Consider the following 22,995-nt stretch of genomic DNA (forward strand, 5'->3'; position numbering starts at 1 on the left):
AAATACATTCATTTAGCAAAGGCATGCGATCATGTGAAGATCTCAAATGTCTGGGACCTGGCTAGGAAGGCATTATGTCATTAACTACATTATCTAGGGTTTATATTTGCTTTCTCTCTCTGATTAAATGAAATTGCATTATTAGCAAATTAGAAATGTGGGTGTTTAGCATAGCTTGATTGCCTTCACTTTGGGAGGAAGGGCAGTAAGCATGGAAAAAAAACAAAACCAACAGAATTTTCTGATCTATCTGAGGGGACAACAAAGAAGTCTGAATTGAATGAGCACTTAATGACAGAATAAGATATCCAAGGAAAGATTAGTCCCATCTTTTTGGACTAAACATGAAATCTTTGAAGAGAGATGAGTATATAAAGCCAAATGCAATAAATAAAGAGGGTACACATCAAAGGAGTTATTTTTGTGTCTTGGTTTCTTCCTTTTCAATAACTCCCCTCCCAATCCCCACTCCATCATTACCTTAGTCAATTTTGTTACCTGTTGTCATGGATTTTCCTCCCCCTCACCACTACCACCTCCTCCTCCTCTTCCTCCTCCTCCCTCTTCTTCTTCCTCCTCCTCCTCTTCTTCTTCTCTTCCTCCTCCTCTCCTTCTTCTCCTTCTTCTTCTTTCTTTTTTTTTTTGAGACAAGGTGTTTCTCTGTCACCCAGGATAAAGTGCAGTGGTGCAATTCTGACTCACTGTAGTCTCCATCTTCTGGGCTCAAACCATCCTCCCACTTCAACCTCTGCAGTAGCTGGGACTACAGGTGCATACCACTACACCAGGCTCATTTTTGTATTTTTTTTTTTGTAGAGGTAGGGTCTTACTATGTTGCCCAGGCTGGTCTCAAACTCCTGGGCTCAAGCAATCCTCATGCCTCAGGCCTCCCAAAGTACTAGGATAACAGGTGTGATCCACTAGTTCCCAGCTTAAATTTTTATTTATTTTGGAACATATTTGAAAGTTACCAAAGCTACTTTTGAGCAAATTTGTGCGTCTCTAGATTCTCTAGTTCAAAATAACACTGCTCAAGCCATCCTTGTGACTCTACTGCCACTACGGAACTTTTCCTCTTGTAAATATGTTAGTAGCTTTCAAATTAGAATTACTGACTCACAATGCATTCATTGTACTTATTTGCATTAAAAATATGATATTTGGCCCCATATCTCCTCTATTTGATTATAATTCCTAGAGGCAGAGATGATAACTATTTATCAGTCTATTTTCAATGGTCCATTTATTTTGTAAAGGTAATTTCAAATGTCTTACACACAAAAAAAGGATGCTCAAAGACCACTAACACCAAAGGGGAGAGAGATCAGGCTTTTGAATATCTTCAGTTTGACTATTTTTAAAGAAAATATCAGTGAGCTTGTTAGGGTCCTAGTTGTAATAGAGGGAAACAGGTTACATAAAGAAGAAAAGGAAAAAAATAGATTGTCCTCACTTCAACAACACATAAACTCAAATTGAAATGATACAGAAAAGATTAGCATGTTTCGTATTTTTCAAAAATTAATTCGAGATGGATTAAAGACTTAAATGTAAAACCCAAAACCATAAAAACCCTAGAAGAAAACCTAAGCAATACCATTCAGGACATAGGCATGGGGCAAAGACTTCATAATGAAAACACCAAAAGCAATTTCAACAAAAGCCAAATTTGACAAATGGGATCTAAATGAACAAAAGGGCTTCAGCATGGCAAAAGAATCTATCATCAGAATGAACAGGCAACCTACAGAAAGGGAGAAAATTTTTGCAATCTACCCATCTGACAAAGGGCTAATATCCAGAATCTAAAAGGAACTTAAACAAATTTACAAGAAAAAACAACCCCATCAAAAAGTAGGTGAAGGATATGAACAGACACTTTGAAAGAAGACATTTATGCAGCCAACAAACATATTTAAAAAAGCTCATCATCACTGGTCATTAGAGAAATGCAAATCAAAACTACAATGAGATACTATCTCACACCAATTAGAATGGCGATCATTAAAAAGTCTGGAAACAACAGATACTGGGGAGAATGTAGAGAAATAGGAACACTTTTACACTGTTGTTGGGAGTGTAAATTAGTTCAACCATTGTGGAAGACAGTGTGGCAATTCCTCAAGGGTCTAGAACCAGAAATACCATTTGATCCAGCAATCCCATTACTGCATATATACCCCCAAAATTATAAATCATTCTACTATAAAGACACATGCACATGTATGTTTATTACAACACTATTTATAATAGCAAAGTCTTGGAACCAACCCAAATGCCCATCAATGATAGACTGGATAAAGAAAATGTGGCACATATACATATATTTTTAGGGCTATGCAGCCCTAAAAAAAATGAGATCATGTCCTTTGCAAGGACATGGATGAAGCTGGAAGCCATCATTCTTAGCAAACTAACACAGGAACAGAAAGCTAAACACCGCATGTTCTCATTCATAAGTGGAAGTTGAACAATAAGAACACATGGACACAGGGAAGGGAACATCACACACCAGAGCATGTCAGGGAGTGGGGGGCAAGGGGAGGGACACCATTAAGATAAATACCTAATGCATGCGGAACTTCAAACCTAGGTGACAGGTTGACAGGTGCAGCAAACCACCATGGCACCTGTATACCTACATAACAAACCTGCACATTCTGCACATGTAACCCAGAACTTAAAGTAAAAAAAGAAACAGATCAATAGAAAAAACTGAATGTATCCAAATAATCAAGGCTAATGTAATCTGATTCATGATTTGTGTGGATGCATGGAAACTAAGAGCTCTGAAGACTGGGCCTCTTTTTTTTTTTTTTTTAAGTCTCTGAGAACTATACATCAGTCAATATCAATATTTGTTTTCATGGCTCTATTAATAGCTAGATGAACAACCTAGACATGAACATAGAGCCACAAGATGCAAGCCATGCCATACTAAATTCATGTCTTTGCTCAAAAGAGAGAACAGGAAACAATAGAGATATCTACCTCCATTTCAAAATTGATATTGATTCCTTCCTAAATGGCATAGTTATAAAATGGGAAATCTAGCCTCTACCATCCTAGGGCATGGCTAAACAATAGATTTAAGAGCCACACTCAAAGTAGAAACCTACATCAGCCTGGTGACACACTGGGTGGTATTTTATTCAGATGAGTCTCAGAAGTGAAAGTATTAGATATTCTTGTTAGAATATCTAACTTAACTTTGATGAACACAATATGAAGATGCTCACATTGCCTATTTTTTCTCCTACTTTTCCCCACTTTCAAGTCTTATCATGTTACTTTTATCTATGTTACTCTTCCTGATCTCTCCAAAATCACTTTGTTTCAAAAAATCAAATCCTTCATCAACATTTATTCCTAAATTATCTCCTGCCCAGAGAGTAAATCTTTCCATAGAACTCTTTCTGTTGCCATTTGTATAATTACCTTAGCATTGCCTTTATGTATTTCTGTCTTTGGTGTCTTCCCTTAATTTTCTTTGGTTGTATCATATCACTTCGTGTGATATGATTAGAGGAAATTAAAATTTTAAATGTTCTAGTATCATAGGGGAAAAACATGTTTACTAAATGGAAGAAGTGAGGAAAGGGGAGGAGTTGTAATTCTAAAACTGGGGGATTTTGGTGAAAAGAATTCATCTCCAAGAATGAGCCAAAGTTATAAAACAAATTAAGAGAAGGACAACAGCACACCAGGGTTAGTACATGTTGTTCTCGCATAATGTCTTTCCTGCCCCACAGGCTGCGGATAAAAGAAGTCAATTTATGAACACAGACTTTTAGAAACAGGTTAACATAGGGTCAGGCCAATTTTTCAAAGTCATGTAAAAACAGTACTATTTTTAAACATATATATTATCTGACTGTTAAACACTTTTCAACTCTGTTTGAAAAATCTGTATCTGTAGTTCCTTTTGATGCTCTTGGAATGTCCATAATAAGGAATCTGGGAGAGCTTTGTAAATAGGCCAGTCTTCACAAAGCCCTTCTAAGGGAAAATAGCAGATCACAATACTTACAACACTCTAGAGCTGGAAAAATTCTAAGACATCATATGGGGAAGTGAAGGACCAGGTAGGTTAAGTTACATTTCCAAAGCCCACCCTGTCAGGACTGGCTCAGCATGCTTTCCATGATATCAAATGGCCCCAACACCAGCCACTTCTGTTTTGCTATTGTTCAGTACCTACAATGTCCTGGGCACTTGCTGGGAAAAATGGATCATGGCCAGTATTGAGTCACCAAATAGTGCCTGCAACTAGCCCACTCAGCTACTGCCTCAAAATTGAACATTAAATTGTGTGTGTGTGTGTGTGTGTGTGTGTGTGTGTGTGTGTACTGGACAACCAAAAACAGATCAATGGCCTTCCCCATAATCCATTCCAGAGAAAAACTGTAGGCAACTTTTTTTTTCCCACATTTTATGGAACTGTGATATGGTGATGTTGTACCCTAAGACTGAAGGACAGTGAAAAACTCTGCCCTGGTTGTCAGAAAACATGTGCCCTTTTGCCAGCTCTGTTGCTAACTCCCTCTGGGAAGTTGGTCATCATTTTTAGCCCTTGGTTTCCTCATCTGAAAAATAAGGTGGTTGAACTAATCTTTAAGATTCCTTCCCTTCTAAGAGTTTAGAATTCTAAAGAAGCACTTAGCAATTTCTTCCAAGATTTAATGTACAGTCCTGAACATTTGGGAAGAGAATATAGCTCATTCTGCATACAGACCTGGTAGAGAATTGATGAGCTTGGTATAGTCTTAGGTCTTAAAGTCCCAGCATAATTGTTCTGTACTCTTAGTGACCTAAGATATAATAAGCAATCTTCTCAGAAACACATGCGAAGCTAGAAATTTGGTGCATAAATCTCTTTGGAGTTATATCTTTGCCTTTATCAATTCCTGATGTTATCAAAATGTATAGAAATTTTTTGATAGCAAATTTATGAGATTACTTAGGGTGAGCCAATGGGATGGTTGAGAATGATTTCCCTGCATCAGACCTGCCCATTTTCCTCCTGTTCGCTGTGTGTTCACCGCAGCAGATTTCACTCAAATAAGCTATGTGATGCTCCTGCTTTGAAGTGGCTACAAAAGATGCTCTGCAGCAGAGAGGCCAGCAGTCCATAAACAATAATTTGTGTCTACCTACCAGGATCCTCTTCTCCCATACTCGCCACCTTGAACTGTTTTATTCCATAGAGAGCAAATTCAGCAGAAGTTAACAGACACTGTAAAGCCTAAAACAGAGTATTTACTCACATATCAAGACTCCTGGTTCAAGTGAAGCCAGTTCTTTGGCTGTCTGGGTACTTTCTCCAAAGACTCTCCTATGTCTATTCTTTCCTCTTCTTCCACTTGGATATACAGCTCTGGGAGCTCTGATTAGCAAGTTTATTTGCCTTTTGTTTTGTATGTACCCGTAAGAGTGTATTTGTTAGCTCAGTTTCCTCATTTTTATACAATGTGGCATACATAGCACTCTTTCTCTTAAAAAGCCAGTAATGACAATAACTCTTTAAGTTTTGAAGTTGATCTACTTGCTAATCCCACTCTACTTTGTCCTTAAGAAAACTGAAAAAAATACCCCTGAGTGTTGGGAGAATAAATTACTTAATGTATTTTAAAAAATTTTAAGTATTTATACAAAAATAAATGTTCCAAACTCTGTTATTTTAAAATATTTACGGATAAATTCATGTGTACATGTATATGAAGCATACAAAGAAACTCATAGAAATATTTTACTCATTTGCTAAAAGTAGTAGAAAATATGCTTCCTTACCATGTTCAAAAGGAGTTACTTGGTTTATTTTTTAGAAATTACCTACTAGTTTTGTATTTGCAGGCTAGAAGTATACTTTATAATGTAGTGTCTATCTGATGGGTCCTGTGTTCACAATTAATAGTCATCCCCATGCAAAGCCTCTTACCTTGAGGGATCTTAACAGCTCTGAGGAAAAGGGAGGAGGATCACTCACCTACCACTTACTGATCTCCCACTGCCCCCTGCAGTATAAAATTCCCACTGAGAAAAACTTGTCCTAACTGAACAAAAATGTAGGCACAAATCAACAATTACCAGTACTCCTTGGAAAGCTTCATTTGGAAGGTTTTTTAAAAGCCACAAAAGCGTATTAAAAAAGAGATTCTTATATAATTCTGCTAGAAGTATGGAGTAGTTATTACGAGCCAATGTATGTGCCAAGAGCCCATAGAACGATCAGCAATTTGACTTAAAAATTCCACTTCTGGAACTCAGTCCTATGGCAGTAATCCTAATATGGATTGTATATACATAAAATTTAAATAGGAGAATGTTTATTATGTTTAAATAAATCACAGGATAGGGTCAAGTGTGGTGGCTCACACCTTTACTCCCAGCACTTTGGGAGGCTGAGGTGGAAGGATTACTTGAGCCCAGGAGTTCAAGACTTGCCTTGGCAACATAGTGAGATCCCATCTATACAAAAAAGAAGTAATAAAAGACCACAAAATATTGTGTAGCTACTTAATAAAACCATGCTTACAGAGTATGTAATAACACAGGAAACTACCCTACTGCCCTTAAGCAAAAAACAAACAAAAAAGGACACAAATTTTCTTAGGTGATCTAACTATATGTTAATGCTCTTTTCCCATTCTTTTTTCTCCTTTTTGGTATTTTCCAAAAAATTTTAAGGGTGTACTAATTTATTATGGAAAAATGTAATGACCTTAAAACTCAGTCAGGATTCATAAAAATAAATGGTTATATCCAGGAAATTAAGTCCTGCAAACTTTAATGAAGCCCAGTTTATGTTCTTGGTGAGTAAAGGGTTTTGCAAGTTATAATTACTACAAAGACAACTAGCAATGTAAAAACCTCAATTTGTAACAGACAGACAAAAACCTCAAAGTCAATTTCTCAGTTCTTTGTAAAGAGCCAAGCCAGGAATAAATGTCATGAATATCTAGAAAGAAGCTACCATCTGAGGAGGACTTATAGGATAAATATTAGTAATATAGCTGTCCTGTCTACCAGCCTCAGAGTATAACTCCTAAAGTCAGTTTATTAGTCAAATTGAAGATACTGAAATCAAGCAAATAGAGAAACCAGACAAAAACTCAAGAGTTTAGTTGATCAACATTGAACCTGTGCTGCCTTTGCTTGTCTTTGATAGTAACTTCTCTCACTGGTGGGCAGTTAAGACAGAATAGATGCTATACCAGTCACGGTTGTCCAGAGAAACAGAAAATGGATTTTAGTAGATTTTATTAACATTTATCTGGCAAACAGTATTTTGAAAAGCTAATTTTGCTCAAAATTTGCTTTATTTTTGTTACAAGTAATTGTATTGTCCACGCTATTTTTCCTACTGTGATTTTAATTCAAATGCAAAACTAAGAACAATGTAGAAATGATAACGACCAATCATAAATCACAGACATTTTAGAGCTGAAAAGAAAAAAGAAAACCTGTAATTTACCAATGAGAACAAAAGTGAAATACTTGTGTGAGGGCTCAGATAGGTGGTGTGGAAGCCAGGTTGGGAGCCAGGTCTCCTGAGGTCAGCTCAGTGTGACATTCTGAGTTTAGAGAGTGGGACACTATTCACTTATAGTGGCATTTGGGTATCTTGCCAGCATATCCCCCAGCTTGAGATCAGGCAGACCAGCTTTCTTTGGCCTCATGACTCTCACCTAGCACTAACAGCTCATTAATACAAAGGGAAGAAGAGACCCTGCATTTTGCTGCCATTATAAAAACTAAGTTAATTATTTCCTTTTAGTACTTGAAGAAACTGAGGCCCTCAAGAGTTTAGTTGATCAAGATTTAACCTGTGCTGCCTTTTGCTTCTCTTTGATAGTAAATTCTCTCACTGGTGGACAGTTAAGACAGAATACATGGTATAATGGTCAGGGTTCTGCAGAGAAACAGAACCAATAGGAGATATATACCGAGATTTCTTATAAGGAAATTGGCTCACATGATTATGGAGGCTGACAAGTCTCATGATCTGCAGTTGGCAAGCTGGAGTCCCAGAAAAGCCCATGGTGTAGTTCCAGTCTTATGGCCCTCGAGACGCCTAAGAAACCAATGTTTCAACTGGAGGGCAGTCAAGCAGGAGGAGTTCTCTTTCCCCACAGGAGGGGCAGCCTTGTTCTATTCAGGCCTTCAATTGATTGTTGGAGGCCCACTTACATTGGGTGGGGGGCAATCTACTTTATTCAGTCTATGATTTCAAATGTTAACCTCATCCAGAAACAGAAACACCCTCAAAGACACACCCAGAATAATGTATGTGACCAAATGTGTAGGCATCATGACCCAGTCAAGTTGACATATAAAATTAACATCACACATGATGTTTTGCCAGTATGTTCAGTTCAGGGCCTTGGACTAGGTGGCAGGTAAGGTCCTCAGGGTGTGAATTTACAGAGGCACTTATTCCTAGGCTCATATAAACACCCTGAATGTCTTTCTTGCTGTGCCCTAGTCCTGGCCCTCTATCCCACCCTAAAGGGTATCAATCACATCTCTTAGCTTGCAGTATTTTATATTGGGTGGACAACTTTCTACAACCAAGTAAATACCATTCTAGAAAATCCTTGGATATACAGAGTTTCTAAAAGAATGGATGGCAAAAAATATCTAAAATATTGAGCACAAAATAGATGATGGGTAAGTATTTCTATGGTTACTACGTAATGAAATGGAAATCCATTTAATTTTCCACTCAAAACGTTTCCTTATTCAAATAGTATTTATTGACTGGGCCCTTATATATTTTTATTGAAAGGAAAAAGCATTTCTATAAATCACAAACACACAGATCTTTTGTGCATTATAGAAAAATGCACAACTATTAAAGATCAGGTTTGAATTATTTTACTTTTGGCTAAAGGCCACTTACTGTAAATTATCAGTTATTCCTTATATTTAGTTATCTAAAGCTTCACTAATGCATGATTTTTCCTCAGTTTTTGGGAGGACTGAATGAACTTAATGAGATAAAATAAATGAAAGCATGTTTTAAATGATTAAGTGCATGACAGCATCATTACTGTTAGCAGAATAATAGAACAACGTCTTACTTTAATTTAGGAGAGCTGTACCAATTGATACTTTGTCTCACAGTTTATGAGTGAACACTTCCTCAAACTCTAGACTATATAGACATGCAATAAACTCTCAACTCAAGCCTGTAGGTAACTGAGAAACCAGATAAATGTTCAAACTTTGGGAATCAAAAATATTCAGCCAGTCTGGAGCCAAGTGGATTTTGTTCTATTTGGCTTCTGAACTAAATCTTGAATATGATGATTTGATATATGCCTTGTAAGGTAGGACTATACACATGAAACTACCTTTTCAAAAATTGATTTGAGTGGACAGGTAGGCCTATCCTTGTATAATATAGAGGTAAAATAATATGCACATACATACATGTACCCTGGTAGTTGACTGCTAGGGTTCAAATCCAGGCTTTGCAGGTGACTAAGGTGTGACCTTGGGCAAGTTACTTAATTTCCCTGTGCCTCCAACTTCTCATTTGTTTAATGATAGTGGCTTCAAGCCTGAATGACTTGGTGACACCTTGTCCCTACAAAAAATTTTAAAAGTCAGGCACGGTGGTGCATACCTGTAGTCCTAGCTAGCTGGGAGGCTGAGGTGGGAGGATTGCTTGAGTCCAGGACATAGCAGTGAGCCATGTTCATGCCACTGTAATCCAGACTGGGTGACACAGAAAGATTCTGCTCCACCACCAAAAAAATCAGTGCTTTCAGCACATATAATTGGTTAAAGTATTAAATGAGATAATCCATGTAAATTACCATAGAAGAGCAGCTGGCAGACAGTAAATGCCCAATTTATGCCAGTTCTTATTATTAGGTTAAATCACATAAAATTCAAGCATTTTGACCTATTAAAAAGACAATTCAAGTAAGTGCACCCTATATTTACTGAAGCCACGCTATTTTAACTTCCTCCAAAAGTATGAATTCTTTTTAGTCAGGGTCTTTATTTAAACTCACCCTCAACAGCACACAGAAGGATACCCTTCATGTGCATGCAACAGAATATCTAAATAATACAGATGAAGATTCGGAAAGATCCTGATTTCAAAGAACTCAAATTGTAATTCATCATGGATTCTGCAGTCAGACTACCTGAGTGTACATCTTGGCTCTACTACTTACGAGCTGTGTGACCTCAGGCAAATTATTTAACCTTTTTGTGATCCAGTGCCCATTTTTGTAAAATGAAAATATCAGTAATTCTTATCTCATAGGGTTGTAAGAATTAAATTAGACAATGATGAAAAGTATTAAGCGCCATGACTGGCAAATGAGCAATATTTAATAAGCATTAGCGATTTTCCTCTATTTTCTTCTTCTACTCCTCCTCCTTCCACCCACCCCTTCTTCTTCTTTAGTTCATAATACAAGGTTTACAAAGCAAAATATGATTTTAACATTCTGTAAGTTAATTTCTAGTTCTAGCAATCCACTCTTTTTTCATCAGAGTATAAAGAGTAAAAGACCAATAAAGTCCATCTGTGACAATTTTATACATTTGATAAGTATTTAGGAGTCAGGGCCTAAAAAATGCAAAGCTGAATATATTAAGTAGCTGAAGAAATTAGGGGTGTTTATCATAGAGAAAAGATGATTTGAAGGGGATGGGAGCTGATTTCAAATGACTATGGGCTAATTTCAAATAAGAAAGGGGTTAAAACATACTCCTAGTGGCTCCAGAGGATAAAAAGAGGACCAAGATCAGGAATTACTGATGTGACCAGGCACACTGATAATAGGAGTGGAGCTCCAATTGGGATTTTGGGTTCATCTGTGTCTCCAGTGGGCTGTGGCACCCACTGGCATGCATGAGATGCCAGGGACCTACTAATGGGGAGTTTGTTTATTCAGTTGCCTAGGAAATAAGGGAGCAAGAAAAGGTAGAGGTACACATTTGTACTGAAAGATTCTAAGGCCTGGCTCTAAGGACCAGGCCTGATTTCTAGGGGAACATGGGCTAAAGGAACTTAACATTGGTGTATTTTGTTAGGATCAGGGTATTAAGCCATGCTGTCTGTCTTAGTCTGTTTTGTATTGCTACAACAGAATAGGCTGAGTAATTTTTAAAGAGTTTATTTAGCTCATGATTCTGGTAGCTGGAAAGTCCAAGTGCATGGTAGTAGCATCTGCTTGGGTTCTGGTGAGGGCCTTGTGCTGTGTCACATCATGGAGGAGAAGCAGAAAGGCAAGTGGGTGTGTACAGAGTAAGGGGAATTAGAGATTTTGTGGGGTCTTGAACTAGTATACCAGGGTGTAGCTGATAAGGCTTGACCCAGTTTCTAAGAGGCCACTTTCATGGAAACTAATCCACTGAGGCTGACCCACTTTCTAAGAACCCGCTTTCATAGAAACTTATCTAGTCTCATGAGAGCAAGCACTCACTCACTACTGTGAGGGTGGTACCAATTGATTCATGAGGGATCTGCCCCCATGACCCAAACACCTCCCACTGGGCCCCATCTCCCAACACTACCACACTGGCAATTAAACTTTAAGATGCGTTTTGACAGGGACAAACTACATCTAAACCATTGCACTGCTTTAGGTAACAAATGACAAAGTTCAATGCCAAACGAGGAAAGGAGTAGACTCGTCTCCATTTCTACCCAGGATGCCAAGCTGCTCTGAGGTCATAAGGTCTGTAGAGAATACAGGTCAGCTTGACCCTTGAGTGTTTACAGCTTAAGATGCATGGACAGATTGCACTCAGATCTGAGAAACAGCCTTCTCACTAGTAGTACCATGGGTCAAGGTATCACCTTTCAGGATGGCATGGGTGGAACTCTTCTAAGGACTCACAGAATCAGCTGGTCTTTGCAAAGGGAAAAGTATGAGTAAATGAAGCAGAATCCCTACATGAGCAATAGAGGGGACAGGTCAGCACTTCAGAGTATAAATGCAAGGCAGGAGTCTCCAAATGTAAGCCCATAGACTGGTAGAGTTCAGGGACATTCAAGTTATACTGGGAAGACAGATTTGGACTCTGAAGAGACAGATTTGGTCTATTGAAATAAGTGACATAAAGATCACAAATGGGCTTCTATTACACAGAGAGCACCTGTGGGTTTAAAACAAAATGTTGAGATGAAAAATTTCATGAAGAAGTAACAATTACATTGCCATAAGCTCTAAGAACACAGAACAGCTCCTGGCACATAGTAGGCAGCTACTTTGGGCCAGGGGAGTAGAGGAAGGCTTCACCAAGGAGACATGTAACAGTGAAACTGGAGCTCAAAGGATGTTCATGAAGCTGTTTAACCAGCTGAGATGGGAGGAAGGCACAGGGAGAAAGGTTATTACAGGCAGGGGCACCAGAGTTGTGAAAGTGCATTCTGGGAAATGTTAATGAGTCTGGGGCTTGGTGTGTGGAAGGGAAAATATTGGGGGCCTGGGGCAGGGGAGAGATGACGACATGAGACTGGACATGTGGTCAGGGCCAGATGGCAAAACACTGTGGAAAGGTCACTTAAACCATTTGGGCTCCAACACTTTTATCTATAAGAAAAACAGTTTGGATTATCTCTAAACTTTCAAATTCTAAAATATAATGATTCTGTCTCAAGTAAAACATCTTCAGTCATTTAACATTTATGGTAATATCTTTATACAAATACAAGATCTGTCTCCAAGTTTTCAAAAATCAAAGCATAAAGATTCTTTTCTCCAAAATTGTATTATTTGTTGCCAAAATTTAAAAGATTCACCTCCTAATACACTTTGTGTATCCTATTACTGTCATTAGTTACATGGTACATACTCTGGGCCAGGCACCCTTCTAAGTGATTTACAGATCATCTCCCAGTGAATCCTCATAACAACCCTAAGACAGGTACTTCTTATCCCCAATTTATAGATGAGGAAACAGGAAGGAAATTAAGTTACTTGCTGAGGATCACACAGCTAAGAACACTTATGCACACATTTATATACTTTTGGATTTGAAATCCAGAAAGAAGATAAAATATACAGTTCAGGACAGACATTCATATGTCTAGCTGAGAAAAACAGGGAAGGCCAGTAATTGTCCTGTGACTTTAGAGTTTGTGCTAATAATCAGTTTTGAAAGGAAATCAAATATTTGAAGATGCAAGCTTATTTCAAATTAATCAATTTCCAGTGTTCAGCTTCTCATTTTGTAAACTTAAGGATTACCTGTCAACTTTAATTTCTATACTTTTCTTGTACTTTTCCTGGTACTTAAAAAGGTAGTGTAGAAGTTGAGAATAGATGCTAAGTCAATTATTTTTCCAGTTAAAATACTGTTTTCCTTATTTAAACTCCCTTTTATGTTATGTTCAAAGTTCTAGACTCCATTACAAAATGAAATTATTTTTAGTTCTCTGTACTCACAAAAAGAAGTTTTTTTTATAGTTCCATGCCCTCATCACACACACACACACACACACACACACACCCACACACCCACACACCCACACCCCAACCTGGAGCTGAGACTAATTGCAAACTCTTGAAAGTTTATTAAGAAAGAATAGCTAAATGAGGGTTGTGGAAAAACTGTTGCCAACCCAACACATACTCAAAGATTTACTCAATACAAATTTACAAGATGTTAAATCCACTCTCTCCATAGCCAAGAAGAGAGAAATTTCCCTGAGTTGTTTCTATCTTCTACTTCTTTTCCCCAAAACTCTCTCTCTCCATTATTTGGCCCTGACCTCCCTTAACTGGGCTTCCATTACTTCTCAGATGAGATACAAAGCCCCTCACGATCACCTAGAATGTGTTTCCCCCCTAAGGCCTCCAAGCATTAGGGCATCCTGAGCTCTCCCCAGGAAGGCATTTTCCTCCCTTGCTGATGGGACTCATCCTTTGGAATTAATTCAAACATCACCTGCTCAGTGAGCCCAACAAAGTACCCCTAGCTCCCTTCCTTCCCCAGGCAGGAAAAAGAATAGCTTCCTTCCGGCAGTCAGCCAAACCTGTACTTCCTAACCTCATTTGGATGAGTGAGTTTTCTAGAGTACAAGCCCTCAGAGGGCAGGTACTAGGTTTAAGTTTATTTCTCTTCGTATGCACTGCACCTAGCTCTGTGTTTGTTGATTGAGTGCTTGAGCCAGAGAGAAAGGCTGCACGAGAGAACAACTTGTCATTCACCAAGATTCCATGGGAATGTGAACAAGTTACTCACATGTAACTTGACTAAGTTGGCTAGATTACTGCAGTAAAAGAAGCCCTGAACTGACAAGGCCTCCTCCCGAGGTCCAGCAACAGGATAAGGGACATTTTCACTGAACTCAATCCTCAAAGTTTTTCCCTAACCACACCCATCTTATTCAACAGGGACAGTTAAGTTAAATCAGTTTGATCCAAAACAAAATGCTTTATTGAATATCATACCTTTCTGCTTCACTACAACAATTTCAAAGACTTTATTTGTGCAAGCCATTTAAAATCAGGAATAAATAGGGAGGGTGCCAGCAGAGGGTTTGTTTACATGCTTTTACACCACCATGAAAGGAAGACATAGCAGAGTTTACATTTATGCCATGTAAATTGCCATAGAACCAGATGCGGCTTACAAGGTACCTTGTAACTCATCTCCTTTAAGCAATAAAGCCTCTTTTTTTTTCTTCTGGCAAAAGTTTGAGAAACTTACTGCTGTTTTCTATCAGTAGATACAACAGATGGCTGGCACATGCCTGCTTTGCTAAATGAAATGGGCTCTCTGCAGAACTACTCTTTGATCCCTAGTGGCATGTCTATAACACCACAATGCAAAATACCACAGCACAGCAGAATCTAAACATTAAAGGTTTAAAGCTGTGCTTTTGATATGAGTACCTCCTGAAAAAAATCATGCCCACAGTATGTAAACATATTCACATTCCCACTTTGAAACCATGGAATGGGTCAGAAAATGAGGCATTTCCTCCATTTGGTGACATAAAACCACCACTAGGTATGACAGCAAACCCCAGGAGTGCAAAGGTATGAAACCACTTGGATTGTAACTACCAAAACAATCATAACTCTATTAGGAAAAAATGTGGACAGTACACATTAAGGGATTTCCATAATAATAATAAGTGTTACCATAACTGCAGGGTTGGAAAGAGGTGTTTAAGGGGGTTTGGCAGTTCCTTTGAAGTTTGAGAGGGAATTCTTGAATTTAAATTTACCTTTTTTGGGGGGTTTATGTCAAGGGGAGAAAGGAAGGAAAAAAACATACTTTTAATATAGGACTAACTCCAGTGCAATGGGAAACTTGAGACTGTAGACTGCAGCCCATTTAATGGGACCAGTATTACAACATATCAAACACTATATTATAGAAACATGTCAGTAGGATGACTGTTTTTGTAAAATCAGCAATTATGTGGTCCATTGTCAGAGAAATGGCCCATTTCTGTTTTCCCTTTTTTCCAATGGTACTTTCCTCACTTTAAAGCTGAATTTGAATGATACTGACTGTAATCATTCACAAACACACACAAATCGATTCTGATTTGTCTAACAAAACTTCTCATTAAATTTTTACTTGAAAGTCATTGGGTTTAGAAAGGGTTATTTTCCAAATAAAATGTTTAATTAGTGCCTTATTTAGAAAACTAAAATTGTTGCTCATGGCCCCTGCCTGTCTCAAAGTTCTTAAGCTTTTGTTATAATTGATTTTTAAACTATTATTGTTGTTACTTCTGACAGTTTTCAATAATTCAAGAAGTTTTTTAAAACTGATAGGGAGCTAGGCTAGTGTCACTAACTCATTTGTAATAAACCTTACATGTTGGAAAATGTTTCACTTGATACACTCTTTCTTCAGCATATCTAATATTTTCTATTTTTGGTGGTTATATATAAAAACAAAGAAACACATTCCTGCAGTTTACCTCAATAAAGTCGGTTTTTGTACAATATATACATGACCTCCCATATCCTCAGGGCAGCAGACAAAATTCTCCTGTTCTTTTCCTGTATCCACAGCAACACTTCAGTTTTGTTTTTAAACATCTGGAGATACAGAAAAATGAAGCTACTCCATTGACTTCTGGTGGTTATGAGAATTCTGCACACTATACATGATAAAAAGCTCACTTTAAGATCTGGACCTGTTGGTACAGATGGCTAGAGCTTGCCTAGCAATCCAGGTGGTGGGTTTGAAATTAATATTGATTGGTTATCATCACCCAGAGAATTTCTATTCTATAGACACCAATTTCACCCCAACCCTTGCCATCCGTCTCTACTGGAGACCTCTACTTGGTCAGAAGGAGGTTGGAAAACTAGTACAGATGACTCAGCATAAATCCATTGTCACTGTTAAAAAAAAAAAAAAAAGCAACCTCAAAAGGGATGCCCTATTAACTAAGTTACTAAATTCAGAATACCTTAGCATATTTATGCAGGTGACAGAACATATTATAGTTATCAAGATCAAGTCTATATGACCTTTGTAAATAAAAATCTATTTATAGGAACTACATAAATAATAACCTTTGGCCTTACACCAAATTGGTTCATATTGAAATGAGCACAGTGGCATCCTAATGTTCGATTCTGATTTGTCTAACAAAACTTCTCATTAAATTTTTACTTGAAAGCCATTGGGTTTAGAAAGGGTTATTTTCCAAATAAAATGTTATTTAGTGCCTCATTTAGAACTAAAATTGTTGTTCATGGCCCCTGCCTGTCTCAAATTTAGGGAAAAAGAATAAAGCATGCTTCATTGAAAAATATCATCTATTGAAAAGTTTTATACAATAAAGAGTAGTTTCCCTCAATTACTAAAAATCCTTTAAGGTTAAGCCTCTGCAGTAGAAACTCTTCTCTCATCTAAAAGCCTTGAGTGGAAGCACATCAAAAAATGAGTAATGGAAGGTTAAATGTAGGCAAAGTTCTCCATGAAAAATGATAATTGCTGGGAGAAGGAGAATTCAAGAAAAATGATTTGAGGCAAGAAAGATTTGGGGGAACCTCAAAAGAAATTGGTGAGAATCTGATGAGCATCAATGAATTATTTGGTCTTCATAGTTACAATGACCCATGAAAATCACTGGTGTCACCATTTTGTTAAGTGACAAGTAATTTAAAAATGATACCAGATAATAAAATATTTATTATACAAAACATCATACAATATTAAACTCACACAACTTTTATACACATTTAATAATTTTTAAAATTACAAATAAATTCATTGTGGTAAAACCAGAACATAATAGATGAAGATGTAACTGGTGTTTACACTTTGGAAGATCAGATGTTGATCAGATGATTTTTTCTCTGTCTGCCAACATATTTTGTAATGGAATCAAACAGAATATACTATATTATAGACCCAACCCCTGGGCCACATATCACTACTGGTCCATGGCCTGTTAGGAACCAGGCTGCAGAGTAGGAGGTGAGCAGTGGGCGAGTGCTCCCCATCACTCACATTGCTGCCTGGTTCCTAACAGGCCATGGACCAGTAGTGATATGTGGCCTAGGGGTTGGGTCTATAATATAGTATATTCTGTTTGATTCCATTACAAAATATGTTGGCAGACAGAGAAAAAATCATCTGATCAACATCTGATCTTCCAAAGTGTAAACACCAGTTACAACTGGGGGTGATGGGAGACAGTGATGGATCATTGGGCATTAGATTCTCATAAAAGGTGCCTAACCTAGATCCCTTACATGTGCAGTTCACCACAGGGTTCACGCTTCTACAGGAACTAATGCCGCTGCTTATCTAACAGGAGGCAGAGCTCAGGCAGCAATGTGGGGACCATCTAGTTGCAGAAAAACAAGCTCAGGGATCCCACCGATTCCACATTATGGTGAGTTGTATAATTATTTTATTATATATTACAATGTAATAATAATAGAAATAAAGTGTAAAATGTGATGTGATTGAATCATCCTGAAACCACCCCATCCCTGGTTCATAGAAAAATTGTCTTCCATGAAACCAGTCTCTGGACCAAAAAGGTTGGGGACCACTTTTATAAGCTACTTAATTTGCATGAGAATCTTTCCATGGCACTAAATGGAGGTCTAGAATATTCTTACAACTGCTCCATTTTATTCTTCTGCCACTATTGCTGGACCCTAAGTTGTATCTATTTTTAAATTTTTATAAACAGCATGATGAGGAACACTGTTGGACCTAAATTTTTATTTATGTCCATGCTTATTTCCTTAGCATAAATCTCTGGAAGTAAAATTGTCCAGTCAAAAAGTCTATATCCAGCCTTTTCCCATCAGAGTCTAACTGCCCTGCAGAAAGGTTTACATGCACACCAGCAGCATATGATAATGCACTATTCTCCACATACTAAAACCACTTTCACAAGATCTGACCAAGTTGATGTAGGGAAATGAATCTCACTGTAATTTTTATTTGCATTTGTTTGAAGTGGAACACGAGATCTATTTTAAATGGCCCCAAGAACACTTTGGGTTACTGCAGTGGTCCCCAACCTTTTGGTCACCAAGCACTGGTTTTGTGGAAGACAGTTTTTCCACAGACCAGGAGGTGAAGGAATGATTTCCAGATGATTCAAGCACATCATATTTATTGTGTACTTTATTTTTTTATTATTACATTGTAATATGTAATGAAATAAGTATACAAGTCACCATATTGTAGAATCAGTGGGAGCCCTGAGCTTGTTTTCCTGTAACTAGATGGTCCCATCTGGAGGTGATGGGAGACAGCAACGGACCATCAGGCATTAGATTCTTATAAGGAGTGTGCAACCTAGATCCCTCACATGTGCAGTTCACGATAGGGTTCGCACTCCTATGAGAATCTTATGATGCTGCCAATCTGACAGGAGGCAGAGCTCAGGCAGTAATGTGAGTGATGGGGAGCAATCTCTCAATACAGACAAAGCTTTGGTCACTCATATGCCACTCACCTCCTGCTGTGCATCCTGGTTCCCAACAGGCCATGGACCAGCACTGGTCTGTGGCCCAGGGGTTGGGGACCCCTGGGTTACTGGATTAATTATTTATTGGAAGTAAGTAACACCTTACTGCTTCTATGAGGTCTTCAATCCTGAAGTTATTTTAATGTTGTCCACATGTTGCTAAGATAATTAAATATAAAATTTAAAACTTCATTAATCAGCTATGTGTTCTGTTTATGTATTGTTGAAATGCCTAAATGTTTGATATCATTTGGATGAAATAATCAGATAATGAAATGAACTTTTCATTTTCCATGTAAATGTTTTGATGTGGTTTGGCTTTATCCATTCAAAATAGATGCCTTTCAAAATACTTAATTGGTATTGAAGTCCTTATTTTTCCCATCTTCAGAATTTCCATGCATTTCAAAAATTATGGTGCTGGAATCACATAACTTTAGTGAGCAAATTAGCCATACTTAAATAATATTTAAAAATAAAAAGATAATATTTTAAAGCATCTTGCTGCTTGGTATTGTGTAGATTCTTCCCCCTCATCACCCTTTCCCCTAAAAAACCCAGACACGAGATTTTATGTAGTTACTTGTGGTAACCTATCCAAAGCCAAATGAGCAGAGAGAGAAAGGCAACTTAATTGAAGTGCTAACAGTGTCCCTCATAATTAGATCATCCACATAGGTGAGCAACACTTAAGCAGGAGGAAAAAAATTACAAACTTCATCTTCATGCCAATTCCACTATCCTCCCTAATCCCCTACAGAACATATTCCTGAGATTGTGTGAAATGTCGGTCCATTTTATACTCACCAATATGCCAATATTTGCAAACATGCATTATACTATTAGGTAATAGGGGAAATAACAGGGAATTTAAGCCTTTGCTTCAAATTCTATTCTTCAGCAGAGGAACGTAAGTGAGAGAGAAAGGGTTGAGGGGGGGAGGGAGGGAGGGAGGGAGAGAGAGAGAGAGAGTGTCTGTGTGAGTGTGCTATTGGCACTTTCTGCTTCTCCTGTGGTTAACCAGTTACCAAACCCTTCCAGCTGGAGGGGTGCAGTTCAAGCTACCTTTTAGTGGTTCTTATGAATCCATAAAGGTATAGGTTAAAAAATGTCTTTTCAAAAATATAGAATTAATTGGCCATTTAATTAATGACCATCTGATGAGCAGTCAACCACAAGTAAACAGATTCCGATGAAAAGGAGATAATGAAAGGCCATTCACTGGTTTATAACTGATTTCACAATATTCCCAACTTAATTGTTGATAAAGTATCTATAAAGATGGACTTTTAGGGAGAAAAGAAATAATTTCCCTATAGAGCAATAGAAACCTCGATTAACCTATCTGCAAAATGGGGGTATTAGAATAGATGACTTTCCCGTTATAATCCTCAGTGAATCCAAAACCTCATTTTTTTTTAACCACATGGAAGTATTGAAGGGTCTAGATTTGATCTATTTCAGAAGAAGAAGAAACAGAGAACAGATTGAGGGGAAAAAAGACAGCTAAAATGGTCATGTCTATACCATAACAGGTAATTAGAGGGAATCAAAGTGGTTTCTCAATTCAAAATAGTTACCTTTTACAAAGTGTTTTCTGTATCACATTCTTCTTGAAAATAGCCATTTAAGGAACTTTAAAAAAGACCTCAAAATGTGATTTTAATTATAATTACAATGATTTTCATAGTAGACACATTTTTACCAACTAATAAACCCAATGATTTTTATAGTAGACACATTTTACCAACTAATAAACCAAAGAATTTATTACTTACCATTTGTCCTCTAGAGTAAATTCTCCAATTGTACAAAAGAAATTAAATTCACATAAGCATTTTATTCTTTCTTTCTAAAATTAGAAGCCATAAAAATGTACAAAAGGTAACATATAAAAGATGCGAATGTGCTAAGGAATAAAAGGAATGCTTCTTCATAAAAAATAGATTTCAGTTTTCTTTTCCATATGAAAGCATTTAAAATAGTAACTTGAAAAAAATAGGCTGCATTATTTTACAGCGTTCTTATATGACACCTTTTGGGTCTAACTTCTACCAGAAATATGCAACGTTCATGTTCCAGTGAATAACATTCAACATACTGACTCTTTAAAAGTGCACAATGTCAAAAATATGTATAGATTTTAAAACTTATTGTAAAGTATAAAGAATGTCACAAGTGATTAGGAATTACTATGGAAAAAGTCTTCTAAGTATGTTAAATTTTAATGTCAATAATCACAGAAACACAGTGATGTTGGTATTTGAGGTCTTTATATTTCCAGCAGCCTCAGGACACTGAGCCTTATCAAAATAATGGGCTTAGGCACAAGGCTCTTTTCTTTGGAAAATTGTTAATTTATATGGCAACTTTAAATACATGGAAATTCGTTCTTTATTTGGTTTGGCAATCAGATGAGAAATTTCTCTTAATAACTGTAAAGTGTACCAGACTACACACTATACAGTATTATTTCCACCTGCCATAAGGCAGAGGAAATACTGAAGGGTAATTTTCTCACAACTTACCTGCCCTGCAGCTTGCCAGGTAAAATTCATGGAACGGATATTGACAGGAATAGCTGGCATTCTCTGTTGTGCTTTTCTGAAATCATGTGTAAAAGGTGCCATTTTCCCTTCTGAAACAATCAGGATATCTTCTTCAAATCCTGGTTTTTAAAATAATAAACAAAATGATCAAACTAGGTAGACTTAAAATCATCTAAATCAGAAGTTTCAAGCAAAAAGAAAACCAAAGAATTAGTATGGGTCATTTCTGTTCACAAGGCATCTAAATGCTACTAAGATTAATTTTCCTCTGTCGATGATGAGAATGATGCCAACAGACCCATGCTTTCAGGGGAAAGGGATGGACATGGAGTTCACCAATGCAAACAAATGCTGGGTGCACCTAAAAACGCACGGCTATAAAAACTAACGGCATGATCAGAACACTAGATCAGCTTTGTTTTCTTAAGGGAGAAGTTTATAAGTTTTCAGATGGAAAATCTCTAGAGGGGGAACACTCTTTTTTGGAAATGCAGGTCTCCCTCCTTCTTGGAGTGGAGAGGAGGAGGACACAGGCAGGGGAAGGCGCTGGACTCGGGGGGCTTACCTATGAGCACTCTCGCCTGGTGAGCATCGATCCACAGGTACAGGCCCTCCTCCCGAGGCTGCCCGGCCTCCGCCCGCAGCGCCAGCAGACACAGGACGATGCTCCAGGGCCAGAGCTTGGCAGCAGGGAAGGCGCTTCTCCGGGCCATGCTGCTCAGGACCTCCTCGCTGTGGGGTTATCTCCTGGTCCCGCACCTACGCAACCTGAGGCCGTCAGAGCCTCGGCGGCGCTGCAGCTCCCTCAGTCGGAGCTGTTCCCGCTTAGACGGCTGGGCGCGTCGCCTCTCGGCCTGGGTGCCAGGAAGCCTTGGAGTGCCAGAGGAGGAGGGGGCAGGCAGGAGGTGGGAGAAGGGAGGGGACCAGCGGGCTCGAGCCGCGCAAGAAGATGGGGCGCGGGCGGGAGAGGGGGAGGCAGAGACGTTAAGACTGGCAAAGCGGGCGAGGCCAGCAGTCAGGGGGACAAGTAGTGAAAGAGCAGAAGAGCGGGAAGCGCTGGCGCGAGCGAGGTGCGAGCGAGGAGTGGGGCCCGCGAGGCCCGGTCGGCCGCCACTTGAGGGCGCGCAGGGGGCGGCAGGGGCGGGGTCGCGCGGGACCCCTGAGGCTGCGTTCACTCCGCGGTGCGCCCGGTGGAGCACGAGCGAAGTGGGCGTGTGGGGCTGCCGGACGCGGGAAAGGGCACTCAGAGACCTCTGGGACGTCACGCGCCCCCTCCTCCGGCCAAGGGAGGCCTAGAGGGAGGGAAATGGGGAGAGCAGACAACGCTGGGCTTGACTGAGCGCTGATGATAGTGATGGTGATGAGGGTCAGGACCCCCGTTCCTCCTCTGGCGCTCACTAAAGGCGCAAATTGCCCATCGTCTCCCGTTCCACCAGCAGGATTCCTCTCTCCGCAAACCCTATGCGCTCTGTTCCGCGCTAGGCTGACACTTTGTGTGCT

At 38.7% G+C, this 22,995-nt stretch overlaps 1 protein-coding gene across 1 annotated transcript in view; it reads right to left on the minus strand.

Annotated features, from left to right (window-relative positions):
• Positions 1-22,508, minus strand: part of WIF1 (WNT inhibitory factor 1) — a 65,635-nt gene extending 43,127 nt beyond the window's left edge. Inside the window, exons 1-2 of the mRNA XM_012444960.2 lie at positions 22,061-22,508; positions 21,475-21,614 (exon numbers count right to left, since the gene is read on the minus strand). Of these exons, the coding sequence (XP_012300383.1) occupies positions 21,475-21,614; positions 22,061-22,208 (288 nt within the window). The 5' untranslated portion in view covers positions 22,209-22,508. The remainder of the gene's footprint in view (positions 1-21,474; positions 21,615-22,060) is intronic.
• Positions 22,509-22,995: the final 487 nt, after the last annotated feature.

Source organism: Aotus nancymaae, unplaced genomic scaffold, assembly GCF_030222135.1.
Source record: "Aotus nancymaae isolate 86718 unplaced genomic scaffold, 86718_ANA_hifiasm-v0.15.2.pri h1tg000016l, whole genome shotgun sequence".
NCBI lineage: Eukaryota > Metazoa > Chordata > Mammalia > Primates > Aotidae > Aotus > Aotus nancymaae.